This window comes from Colletotrichum godetiae (genome assembly GCF_030913485.1).
Source record: "Colletotrichum godetiae strain CBS 193.32 chromosome Unknown BDP55scaffold_50, whole genome shotgun sequence".
In the NCBI taxonomy this organism is placed as follows: Eukaryota; Fungi; Ascomycota; class Sordariomycetes; order Glomerellales; family Glomerellaceae; genus Colletotrichum; species Colletotrichum godetiae.
The window spans coordinates 268,091-279,786 of NW_026851298.1; the positions used below are offsets into that span (position 1 = coordinate 268,091).

An 11,696-nucleotide genomic window follows, 5' to 3' on the forward strand; every position below is an offset into this window, starting at 1 on the left:
CATTCAAGGCCCTGATTTACGCAATTACCCAGGTACTACCACCAAGCCTGCAAGGACCAGCCATCGGTTGATACCTACACTGACCGACATACCCTCATCTTGCTTATTTCCGGGGGACCTCGGAAGTTAAGCGATATCCACATGGCCTCCGCCTCAAGCGGACTTTGATCAACGACAGTCAGTAGCGGGGATATTAGCGACTACAGCGCTAAGAAGCACTTCTGACCTGCATGCCTGCCACCTGTTCAGGCACTGGACTCAGACACACCCGGCCAGTCGGCGGGTGAAACACCGACTTCTCAGGCGCCGGACGCCGCTCTGACGGCCGGCAAGTCGGCGGGTAGCCACCGACACTGCACTGTGAATGCGGTAACGAACACCGCGAGACGCCCTAGGGCGGAAAGGGGATCTACAGTTTGTCAGCCTGCATTCATAACCGTGATGACTCGGGATGAACAACTGCCGACAATGCGGCCATCTTTGGAATACAGATCAACTATATAATAAGAGCAAATCTTGGTGCACTCTAGGAGCTTTGTAGACTCAGTCTTCATCATGAGGTTTTCAATAAACATTCACGGCACCTTGCAGCTCAATCAAGTCTAGAGCTTATACTTAAGTTATTAGTTATCAGTTTCGCAATCATGGCACAAACACAGACACGCGGGACTTGCGACCCCATATTCCAAGAGGTACGCAAACAACTCCAGGACAACATCGACTCCGGGGAAGAAGTCGGCGCTGCCATCGCCGTCAACATCAATGGCAATGACGTTGTAGACCTTTGGGGTGGCTACACGGACAAGGAACGCACCAAGCCATGGAACAAAGACACTATTGTCACTGTCTTCTCCTCCACGAAGACAGTCCTCAGTCTCGCCATCCTCATTCTTATCGACCGTAAAGTCTTTTCAATCAAAGATAAGGTCTCAAAACATTGGCCCGAGTTCGCCGCCAATGGCAAAGAAGATATCGAGATACGCCATATCCTCTCTCACACCTCAGGTGTATCCGGCTGGGATGCCGATGGGCCGCTCTCTTTCGAAGACATATCCGACCTCGACAAAGCTGCAGCAAAGCTGGCTACGCAGGCACCGTGGTGGGCACCTGGCACAGCATCAGGGTATCACTCATTTACGTTCGGTCATCTACTGGCAGCCATCGTCCGTCGCGCGACAGGCACAACGCTTAGAGACTTCATCATGGAAGAGATCGCGAGGCCGCTTGGCGCAGACTTTCACTTTGGCGTTTCCGAGAAAGAGCTCCCCCGGACGACGGATGTTATTCCTGCGCCCATGCCTCCGATGAGCCCCGGAATGGGTCCCCAGCCGGGCTCTATAACGTTCAAGACCATGAACCCCCGGCCCTTTCCATCGGACTTTGGCAACGACCCTACCTGGCGTCAAGGCGACATTCTCGCCGGTAGCGGGCACGCCAACGCCCACGCGCTCACGCAGATCCTCTCGATCATCAGTCTCGGTGGCAGCGTCGACGGCAAGCGTTTCCTCTCACAAGAGACCATCGACCTCATCTTTGAGCAGCAATCGAACGGGATTGATCTCGTTATCGGCGCGCCTATTCGTTTTGGAGTAGGATTCGGCATTACGGGCGAAGGTGGTACAGCGGTTGCTGATTTCCTGCCCAACGGACGTGTTTGCTTCTGGGGAGGCCTCGGTGGATCGTTCGTCGTCATGGATCTGGACAGGAAACTCACCATTGCATATGTCATGAATAAGATGTCCATGTCGGGGTTAGGAAATAACGCTGCGAAGTCTTACATCAGGGCCATTTATAAGGCATTAGAGGAGCATTGAGCCGAAACTGTGAAGGCTTTCTTCCTTGTACAGCATGACCGCCTTAGCTCCATGGCAGATTATGTAATTACTTGGCTAAAGATATCTCACCACCTGCTAGATAGCGTCAATACACCTCTACGAACTTCGTCAAAGGGCATTAATAAATTACTAATCAATCCTATTCCCTTGTACTCGCCTCTGAATAATTTGGAAATTGAGCACGATTAGAGAAAAACCGGAGACAAATGTGCTAACGCCTCTAGCAGCTGATCGGATAACACCACCTAGAATTGTCATTTAACCTTACGAATTCACATACGGGCCTTAAAATCGTGACATCTGTATGGCAAGGATTCCACTTAGGAATACACCGATATTGTTGCCTACGTGAAATCAAGCTTCTCAAGTTCCGCACGCGGCAGGCAGAAATTTAAGAAAAGCTTTTTTAGTCCTACCAAGCAATTGCGATTGCTTGAAAAAGAGGCCCAGCACGAGCTCGCATTGTTGAATGTCATGTACCAGGTGGGCCCAGGCCATAGTCGCGAGCCGGACTCTCACTCCAACCGCATATGCTATGCAACTTTTCTCCACGAATATGCACCAACAACACAATGGCAACGTCTGCAGCCCCGCATATTTCCACCCAATTTCTCAGTACGACTGGCTCGGGTTGGTTTCCAGATAAACAGGCAGCAAGTGTTCTGCTGCCGCATTTCCGACCAGCAGTCAACCCCTCACCTGCGATGTACCTCTTAGGCAGCAATTTAGTCCGAAAGCGAACGACACTTGGCCAAGGAAAGACTAGAGGGATTATCTTGTTCCATAGGCTTCAAAGAGTTTGTAAGTGGTTCAAGATGTTATAAGGAGATTGCGAAAGTTTCTATCGTCTCAAAACATCTGACTGCAGACTATGTGCCTGGAATCGATCTTGCCTTGATTCTCGCAGATATTAATCTAAAGCTCTAATCTCAAAGCTCTATGAAATTCGGCAAAGACGGAAAAATGTCTCCATCAACTGTTGTACTCATCACCGGTGTCAATAAAGGTGAGCACTGTTCCTTGTCTTGATCGACTCTAAACGCAGTTGAGCAGGTTCCGATGTCTCGGTTTTAACAGCGCACCAGGTATCGGCAAGGGACTTCTGGAAAAGTACCTCGCTCGACCCAACCACACTATCATCGGTAGCGTACGAGAGACCAAAGCCTCAGCATCGCAAGACCTAGACAAAATTCCTAAGGCAGAAGGCTCCAGGCTCCTCCTCGTTGGCATCGATAGCATCTCATCAACAGACACTCTTCAAGCCTTCAAGGACGTCGAAGCAGCTGGCATTGAGCATGTAGACCTTATCATCGCCAACGCTGGCATGGGTCCGATGCCACCCAAGAAGCTGGACGCCGCTGAAATCGAGACCGTAGAATATGCCCTACAGGTCAACACCCTAGGCCCCATCCGTCTCTTCCAGGCATTCAAGCCGCTTCTCGAAAAGTCCAGTTCGCCGAAGTGGGTCTCGGTGTCGAGCGGTGCTGGGTCTATCACCAACTGTGAGAAGTACATGGCGTTCTACGCCGGTGCTTACGGTGTGTCCAAGGCTGCTCAGGACTGGTTTACCATGTAAGTCATTATGAGAAGTAGGATAGTGGATGAGATCCTGAGATAAATCCACTTACCACTCGTTCAAACCAGAGCTATTCACGCTGGCAACCCCTCGCTGGTCGCATTTGCCATCCATCCTGGGTAAGTGACTTTTAGGGCTATCTCAGGGGCTTCCATTAATATGAGGCGTAGCCACGTGCAAACGGATATGGGTAACATCGGTGCACGGATTGTGGGACTTAAAGAAGCACCCCATACTATCGAGGAGAGCACTTCGAAGACGATGGACTTGGTGAGTCATTCGCCCAGATTTCTCCAGATGGCTCGGACTTTGGAGGACTAATTTATTGCCAATAGATTGACAAAGCAACCCGCGAAGGTACCTCGGGCAAGTTCATCAATGTCATCAATGGCCAGGAAATTCCCTGGTGAAATGACGGCTCGAACCATTGAATCCTGTAGATGAGAGATGGGCCTTGCAGAGTACCAGCCAGCTTGCGACTAAAGAATGGAATGATTTATGGTCTACTTCGCTGGCTCGGCCTTGGTATCCTCGGGAGCAACAGCATATAGAGGCTTGAGGTTTCCCATCTCGTCACATGCGGAAAACTTCCAGCACTTCTTCTTGAAGCGATATGTGATGTGCCTGCAGATCAGTTTGAGGATTGGTGGCGCAGGTGGCCAGCTAGCCCACTGGTCGTTTTCAAAAGCAACATCGTGATTCGACAAGCAAAACGGTAGGCCCTTGATCAAGCCGAGAGTTTTCTACAAGTAGGAGTTGAAAAGGTCAGTCAAACACCATTCTTATGTGGTTGAGGAGACGTAACTCACCATGCTTTTATCTCCCTCTTCTTCAAATATCTTCTCCAGCGAAACCATCTTGTCCACGCCAAACACCCTAAGCTCCAGGATACTTGGGATTTCATCCCGGAGATGTTTCGTCAACACGTCGCCGAAGCCATCGATCAAGGTCACAAGCTTTGCACCATCCATGCTGCCATTTTCGGACACACATATGTCGACGTATGCCTTGAAGTTCGCCAGCGTATCGTGGAATTCTTTGTGTTGAGCGACATTGCCATCCATCAACCCCTTCTGACCTGACAACTTATCGATGGCTGGGAAGAACTGCTCTTCCTCGCCGGAGTGGTGGACGTGCAGCAGACTGTACCAGGCCAAGATGTAATGAAGAAAAGCTTTTGATTCAGATGCCTTGACGTGTGGTGCTTGAAGGTATATTGAATTGAGGCCCCGGATTATCATGTTGTGGACAAGAGCCATCTCGGAGGCAATGCGAGTGAACATGTCGGGCTAAAAGATTAGCGGCGAGTCCGAATTAACCTGCTTTGTCTTGGAAGACAAACCTCTGTAACGTCTTTCTCACTCATTGACTTTTGGTAAGTTGGTGTTGGTATCAGAGAGTAAGGGTGGTCAGCGTAGACGGGCGTCATGATTGATAATTGCAGGCCAGGCAAGCCTTCAAGATGGATGAGAAATTAGGATAATTGTCGAGATTGCGATATAACTATGCAGCGCATCTAGCATTTATCAAGAATTTCCGGACATGATTAATATGTGCGCGAGTTCCATGCCTTTCCCGAAGCTGGCTCAACGCCATTTCTAAATTTGATCCAGCGGTGGCTTGCGATCGTGGAAGCTACAGCTTGGAGCAGGACTTGAGACCAATTCAGACAAAGTCAACGCACACAAACATCTCCCTGTGGAGAGTCTGAACGTAGGTCAGCTTCGTTGCCCTTTCTCCCATTGGACACGAACATATTCGCGTATTCAGCGTGGCGCGCTAGTCACATTAGAGGGTGTCTGACTACTGAGCCAACCATGTCCGTGGGCATTTGGCGTGGACGCCATAGATAAGCTGGACTGAGACTGAGGCCCGGTGGACATAATGGTCTTGGAGCTGTCGGCGACGAATTGAAGGTGTCTACATGTATAGTGGAATTTCCATAAGTCCTGGCCCTCAAGTAAGTGACAAGATAATCTACAGTACAATAGATAGCCAACCTCCTCTCTTATCATTAACATCATCCTCAATACCACTATCATACTACAATATTTAGAAAGTATTCCCCCGAGAATACGTTCAAAGAAAAAGAGGATAAAGCTTAGAATATATATAATAGCAGCTCATTCTTTTATCTACTTATACCTATCTAGCGAAGGGACTACGAACCCACTGGGCATCGTATTAACCCTTTTATCTACATCTAAATCTTAACGATGGGATTGGAGTCTCTATGTTTAGACTGAAGTCTCAACTATAAGATGGGAGCATAGTTTTAACATGCGTCCTGTATTATTACTGCTTCATACAGTAAAGTATAGCGGGTAAGGGAAGGTCCACGCCAGATTGCTCCGGATGTGGTCCACTTTCCCGGTGTGTGTGGGGCCGGTCGGTCGGCTCCGCGGCTTGGAGCCGGAGGACTCAAGAGGATGCGGTAATGATATACCAGCATCTACCGCGTCAACCACTGCAACACAACAAGTGATATCCTTTCGGTACGTTCAATGAGAGAGCAGCTCAAGTTTCGTTGTGCCTCATAGTCAGGGCAAGTCCCAGTTTTCTCAGCTTCAGGCTGATGTTCTCATGTAAGTATGGGTGAGAATCGAATGGTTCATACGTAATGAATATCTACAGCGAAGTACAGGCGTAAGCATGGCCCTAAATCCAGTTTATAATTCCCCTCAGCAGCTTCCTTGGGCCAAATAACGCGCAAGGCTGAGCCTGAGCCTTATCTCCAACAGTCTCACGCCACATACCCCTTCAGCATGGAGTTGTAATATACATAAGCCGTACCAGAAGGAGGCTCAAAACTGTAGATATAATCACCCCACCACGGGCCTCCGCTCCACCAGCTGGCCCCCGTCCACACGTCTGAGTTGGCCTTGAGGTAATCGAGCATGCCCTTGATGGCGGTCTGGCATTGGGTGTTGGCTCCGCCAGCGAACTCGCCTAAGAAACCGATCTTGCCGTTCTGGCGCAGCCAATTCGTGGCAGCAGTGACCCTCTCGACACCGATAGTCGTAGAAACACACGCTGTTGAAGTACCGGAGCTATCTGAGTCGAGGTACTGGTGCATTTCATAAACGATCTTGTTCAAGGGGTCGGTAAGGGCCTTCATGTTATCGTTCACCGTAACCCACGACCAAGCGCCGGACCACGCATTCCCTTCGACAAAAATGTACTGAGTAGCTCCTGCCGCGCGGATGCCGTTGATGGCTGCTTGGTTCAGATTAAGAACGAGAGTTTGGTCCATAGTGTTATACTCGTTGTTGGTGTCAAAGATGACATGATCATTGCTCTTGAACTGGGTGGCAAAGTTCTTCCACCACGTTTGGAAAGCACCAGTATCAGTGATGATGTTGTCGTAGAACCGTCCGTAGTTGTGGGGGTCCAAGACAGCCCAGCCTCCACTTGAGGTAATGTGGTTGATGACGGTTGTGAGATTTGCCAGGTAAGCGGTATTGAAGCCTGCCGTTAGGGAGTTGGGAGTCATGCGCTCCATCTTGAACTGAACGCGGAAGGTGTTGTATCCCTGGCCGCGGAGGGTCTGAAAGGTTGTAAGTCTCGCGTGCCATCACCCTAGCGTATGATTTGGAAACTCACGGTAATGGTAGATGTATCCGGGAAGATAAATTCCGTACCCCAAGTACCAGGCAGCGTCTTCTCTCCGAATTCACCGCCGGCCTCGTTGACACCGAACCACTTCCAGCCTAGAGAGCAACTTCCCTCTCGCCTAATTTTTCTTGGCATCTGCTGTTAGTGAATGAGTGAGCCTACCACCAAATTACTAACAGCCGAAAACTCTTCACCTCCCCTTGCCGGAGCCCGCATCCGCGATGGCCTCACAGCCGCCGTCGGGCACCGGACTGATGTCGGCCGACCAAGCCGACCCCGAACCAGGCTCCGGGACACCTCCGGAGCCGAACCCCACCTCAAGAGCTAAGCGACGCCGCGACGCCGAGGCACAGCCGACCCGGCCCAGCCTAACGGGAAGCCAGCTTGATGCCACCACCGACGCCCCTACCTCGGCCGAGGGGCCCGCAGCCTCTACCGCATCTGCTCCGAGCGGATCTGCCACAGGGTCCGTCTTGACAGCCCTTGCAGAAGAAGCTAGACAGTACGAGGCACGGAAAGACGTCTTTCTGACCATTGCACGGTCCGTCGACAGCGTTGTCGCCAGCTTTGACGGTTCTAGAAAGCAGATCGCGAAAGAAGCCACTGCCTATGTCATTCAAACCCTCAAGAGACTGATCAATCACGAGACAAGCCCAATAGCGGCCCGGAGTTGGGCGGCTGTCGTCGCACCGATGGCGGGCAACACCACTGCGGCGACCCGGAGCGGCCAGAGCTGCCAGAGCTCTGCCCGCCCGAAGGCCACACTCCCCGCCGAGGATCAGCCGCAGGCGCAGCCGAAGGAGGACCTCCGCATCTTTGCCCGCGTCCCGGAAGAAAGCTTAGCGGCCGCTCGGAAGATCGCACCGTTCGCCGTACGACAGATCGTCTGTAAGGCCGTTGGCCTGGGGCTAGCGGACCTTCCCCACGTCTACCATATCAGCACAGGTTACTCTCTGAAGCCGCGAAACAAGCAAATACAGGAAAGACTACTTGCAAGTAAGGCAAAGCTGGCGGAATGCCTCGGCGCCCACCAGGTCGAGACGCCTATCAAGTGGTACACTTACGTTGTGCCGCGATGCCCAACAAAACTACACAGCATTGGCGGGGACGTCCTGGACCCAGCCACACTCGTTGAAGATGAGGTCTTCGCACAGACAGGACAGAAGCCTGTCCTTGCTCGACCGTCCCGCCTTGGGCCCAACCCAGTCACGAACGAAATATCTTGGCTCATATCATTCACATCAGAGGTCACGCCCTTCAGGCTCTTCAACCAAAGCGGCAGATCTCTGCCCGTCAAGAAACGAAGGACGCTCATCCGACACGACCCCGGCTGCCAGGGCTACCACTCCAACCGGTTCTGCGGACGACGACCGATCTGCAGCAACTGCGGAAGACCTTCCGATTCACACGAAACGGGACCCTGCATGGCCAGGCCCCAATGTGCCAACTGCTGCGGCCCCTTCCAAGCCAGCCACACAGACTGCCCAGCGAGGCCCTCGGCCGTAAACGGCGTCGTCTCCCTTCCCGGTCGAAAGGAGCGGGCTCGGATCCGGAAGGCCGGCCAGAAAGCATCGGACACTCTGTACAAGGCTACTCGATCCGACAGTAGCCAGGAGGCGGCAGGCGTCCCTACCTCCACCAGCCAGAACCAGCAACCCGGCGCCAAGCGCGCGCGCACGAGAACGCCCTCCGCAAGCTCGATCGTTTGCCTCGGTGACGGAAGCACTGACAGCAGCAGCATGGGACGGGCGGCGAAGGGGCGGGGAGTCCCCCGCCCTCGTCGCCTCGTCTCCCATGCTGCTGCTGTCAGTGCTTCCGTCACCGAGGCAAACGATCGAGCTTGCGGAGGGCGTTCTCGTGCGCGCGCGCTTGGCGCCGGGTTGCTGGTTCTGGCTGGTGGAGGTAGGGACGCCTGCCGCCTCCTGGCTACTGTCGGATCGAGTAGCCTTGTACAGAGTGTCCGATGCTTTCTGGCCGGCCTTCCGGATCCGAGCCCGCTCCTTTCGACCGGGAAGGGAGACGACGCCGTTTACGGCCGAGGGCCTCGCTGGGCAGTCTGTGTGGCTGGCTTGGAAGGGGCCGCAGCAGTTGGCACATTGGGGCCTGGCCATGCAGGGTCCCGTTTCGTGTGAATCGGAAGGTCTTCCGCAGTTGCTGCAGATCGGTCGTCGTCCGCAGAACCGGTTGGAGTGGTAGCCCTGGCAGCCGGGGTCGTGTCGGATGAGCGTCCTTCGTTTCTTGACGGGCAGAGATCTGCCGCTTTGGTTGAAGAGCCTGAAGGGCGTGACCTCTGATGTGAATGATATGAGCCAAGATATTTCGTTCGTGACTGGGTTGGGCCCAAGGCGGGACGGTCGAGCAAGGACAGGCTTCTGTCCTGTCTGTGCGAAGACCTCATCTTCAACGAGTGTGGCTGGGTCCAGGACGTCCCCGCCAATGCTGTGTAGTTTTGTTGGGCATCGCGGCACAACGTAAGTGTACCACTTGATAGGCGTCTCGACCTGGTGGGCGCCGAGGCATTCCGCCAGCTTTGCCTTACTTGCAAGTAGTCTTTCCTGTATTTGCTTGTTTCGCGGCTTCAGAGAGTAACCTGTGCTGATATGGTAGACGTGGGGAAGGTCCGCTAGCCCCAGGCCAACGGCCTTACAGACGATCTGTCGTACGGCGAACGGTGCGATCTTCCGAGCGGCCGCTAAGCTTTCTTCCGGGACGCGGGCAAAGATGCGGAGGTCCTCCTTCGGCTGCGCCTGCGGCTGATCCTCGGCGGGGAGTGTGGCCTTCGGGCGGGCAGAGCTCTGGCAGCTCTGGCCGCTCCGGGTCGCCGCAGTGGTGTTGCCCGCCATCGGTGCGACGACAGCCGCCCAACTCCGGGCCGCTATTGGGCTTGTCTCGTGATTGATCAGTCTCTTGAGGGTTTGAATGACATAGGCAGTGGCTTCTTTCGCGATCTGCTTTCTAGAACCGTCAAAGCTGGCGACAACGCTGTCGACGGACCGTGCAATGGTCAGAAAGACGTCTTTCCGTGCCTCGTACTGTCTAGCTTCTTCTGCAAGGGCTGTCAAGACGGACCCTGTGGCAGATCCGCTCGGAGCAGATGCGGTAGAGGCTGCGGGCCCCTCGGCCGAGGTAGGGGCGTCGGTGGTGGCATCAAGCTGGCTTCCCGTTAGGCTGGGCCGGGTCGGCTGTGCCTCGGCGTCGCGGCGTCGCTTAGCTCTTGAGGTGGGGTTCGGCTCCGGAGGTGTCCCGGAGCCTGGTTCGGGGTCGGCTTGGTCGGCCGACATCAGTCCGGTGCCCGACGGCGGCTGTGAGGCCATCGCGGATGCGGGCTCCGGCAAGGGGAGGTGAAGAGTTTTCGGCTGTTAGTAATTTGGTGGTAGGCTCACTCATTCACTAACAGCAGATGCCAAGAAAAATTAGGCGAGAGGGAAGTTGCTCTCTAGGCTGGAAGTGGTTCGGTGTCAACGAGGCCGGCGGTGAATTCGGAGAGAAGACGCTGCCTGGTACTTGGGGTACGGAATTTATCTTCCCGGATACATCTACCATTACCGTGAGTTTCCAAATCATACGCTAGGGTGATGGCACGCGAGACTTACAACCTTTCAGACCCTCCGCGGCCAGGGATACAACACCTTCCGCGTTCAGTTCAAGATGGAGCGCATGACTCCCAACTCCCTAACGGCAGGCTTCAATACCGCTTACCTGGCAAATCTCACAACCGTCATCAACCACATTACCTCAAGTGGAGGCTGGGCTGTCTTGGACCCCCACAACTACGGACGGTTCTACGACAACATCATCACTGATACTGGTGCTTTCCAAACGTGGTGGAAGAACTTTGCCACCCAGTTCAAGAGCAATGATCATGTCATCTTTGACACCAACAACGAGTATAACACTATGGACCAAACTCTCGTTCTTAATCTGAACCAAGCAGCCATCAACGGCATCCGCGCGGCAGGAGCTACTCAGTACATTTTTGTCGAAGGGAATGCGTGGTCCGGCGCTTGGTCGTGGGTTACGGTGAACGATAACATGAAGGCCCTTACCGACCCCTTGAACAAGATCGTTTATGAAATGCACCAGTACCTCGACTCAGATAGCTCCGGTACTTCAACAGCGTGTGTTTCTACGACTATCGGTGTCGAGAGGGTCACTGCTGCCACGAATTGGCTGCGCCAGAACGGCAAGATCGGTTTCTTAGGCGAGTTCGCTGGCGGAGCCAACACCCAATGCCAGACCGCCATCAAGGGCATGCTCGATTACCTCAAGGCCAACTCAGACGTGTGGACGGGGGCCAGCTGGTGGAGCGGAGGCCCGTGGTGGGGTGATTATATCTACAGTTTTGAGCCTCCTTCTGGTACGGCTTATGTATATTACAACTCCATGCTGAAGGGGTATGTGGCGTGAGACTGTTGGAGATAAGGCTCAGGCTCAGCCTTGCGCGTTATTTGGCCCAAGGAAGCTGCTGAGGGGAATTATAAACTGGATTTAGGGCCATGCTTACGCCTGTACTTCGCTGTAGATATTCATTACGTATGAACCATTCGATTCTCACCCATACTTACATGAGAACATCAGCCTGAAGCTGAGAAAACTGGACTTGCCCTGACTATGAGGCACAACGAAACTTGAGCTGCTCTCTCATTGAAGTACCGAAAGGATATCACTTG

At 53.4% G+C, this 11,696-nt stretch overlaps 5 protein-coding genes across 5 annotated transcripts; 3 read left to right on the top strand and 2 right to left on the bottom strand.

The window, feature by feature from the left end:
- The first annotated feature begins 521 nt into the window (after positions 1-521).
- BDP55DRAFT_320123 (beta-lactamase) lies at positions 522-1,965 on the top strand. Its single transcript, XM_060566760.1, has one exon. The coding sequence runs from the start codon at positions 645-647 to the stop codon at positions 1,812-1,814; it is 1,170 nt and encodes a 389-aa protein (XP_060425154.1). The 5' UTR covers positions 522-644; the 3' UTR covers positions 1,815-1,965.
- Positions 1,966-2,798: 833 nt separating this feature from the next.
- Positions 2,799-3,821, top strand: BDP55DRAFT_732576 (uncharacterized protein; the record flags this gene model as incomplete). Its single annotated transcript, XM_060579962.1, has 5 exons — positions 2,799-2,841; positions 2,921-3,407; positions 3,480-3,530; positions 3,582-3,681; positions 3,747-3,821. 5 exons carry the CDS (start codon positions 2,799-2,801, stop codon positions 3,819-3,821), a joined length of 756 nt encoding a protein of 251 aa, XP_060425155.1.
- A 93-nt stretch (positions 3,822-3,914) lies between these two features.
- Positions 3,915-4,840, bottom strand: BDP55DRAFT_561278 (hemerythrin HHE cation binding domain-containing protein; the record flags this gene model as incomplete). The annotated part of the gene is made up of 3 exons (XM_060570068.1): positions 3,915-4,154; positions 4,221-4,700; positions 4,754-4,840. The coding sequence occupies 3 exons, from the start codon at positions 4,838-4,840 to the stop codon at positions 3,915-3,917; spliced, it is 807 nt and encodes a 268-aa protein (XP_060425156.1).
- Positions 4,841-6,004: 1,164 nt separating this feature from the next.
- Positions 6,005-7,027, bottom strand: BDP55DRAFT_677112 (glycoside hydrolase superfamily). Its single transcript, XM_060575865.1, has one exon. It carries the CDS (start codon positions 6,911-6,913, stop codon positions 6,155-6,157), a length of 759 nt encoding a protein of 252 aa, XP_060425157.1. The 5' UTR covers positions 6,914-7,027; the 3' UTR covers positions 6,005-6,154.
- Positions 7,028-10,448: 3,421 nt separating this feature from the next.
- On the top strand, positions 10,449-11,583 carry BDP55DRAFT_677114 (glycoside hydrolase superfamily). Its single transcript, XM_060575866.1, has 2 exons — positions 10,449-10,573; positions 10,630-11,583. The coding sequence occupies exon 2, from the start codon at positions 10,675-10,677 to the stop codon at positions 11,431-11,433; it is 759 nt and encodes a 252-aa protein (XP_060425158.1). The 5' UTR covers positions 10,449-10,573; positions 10,630-10,674; the 3' UTR covers positions 11,434-11,583.
- The last annotated feature ends 113 nt before the right edge of the window (positions 11,584-11,696 follow it).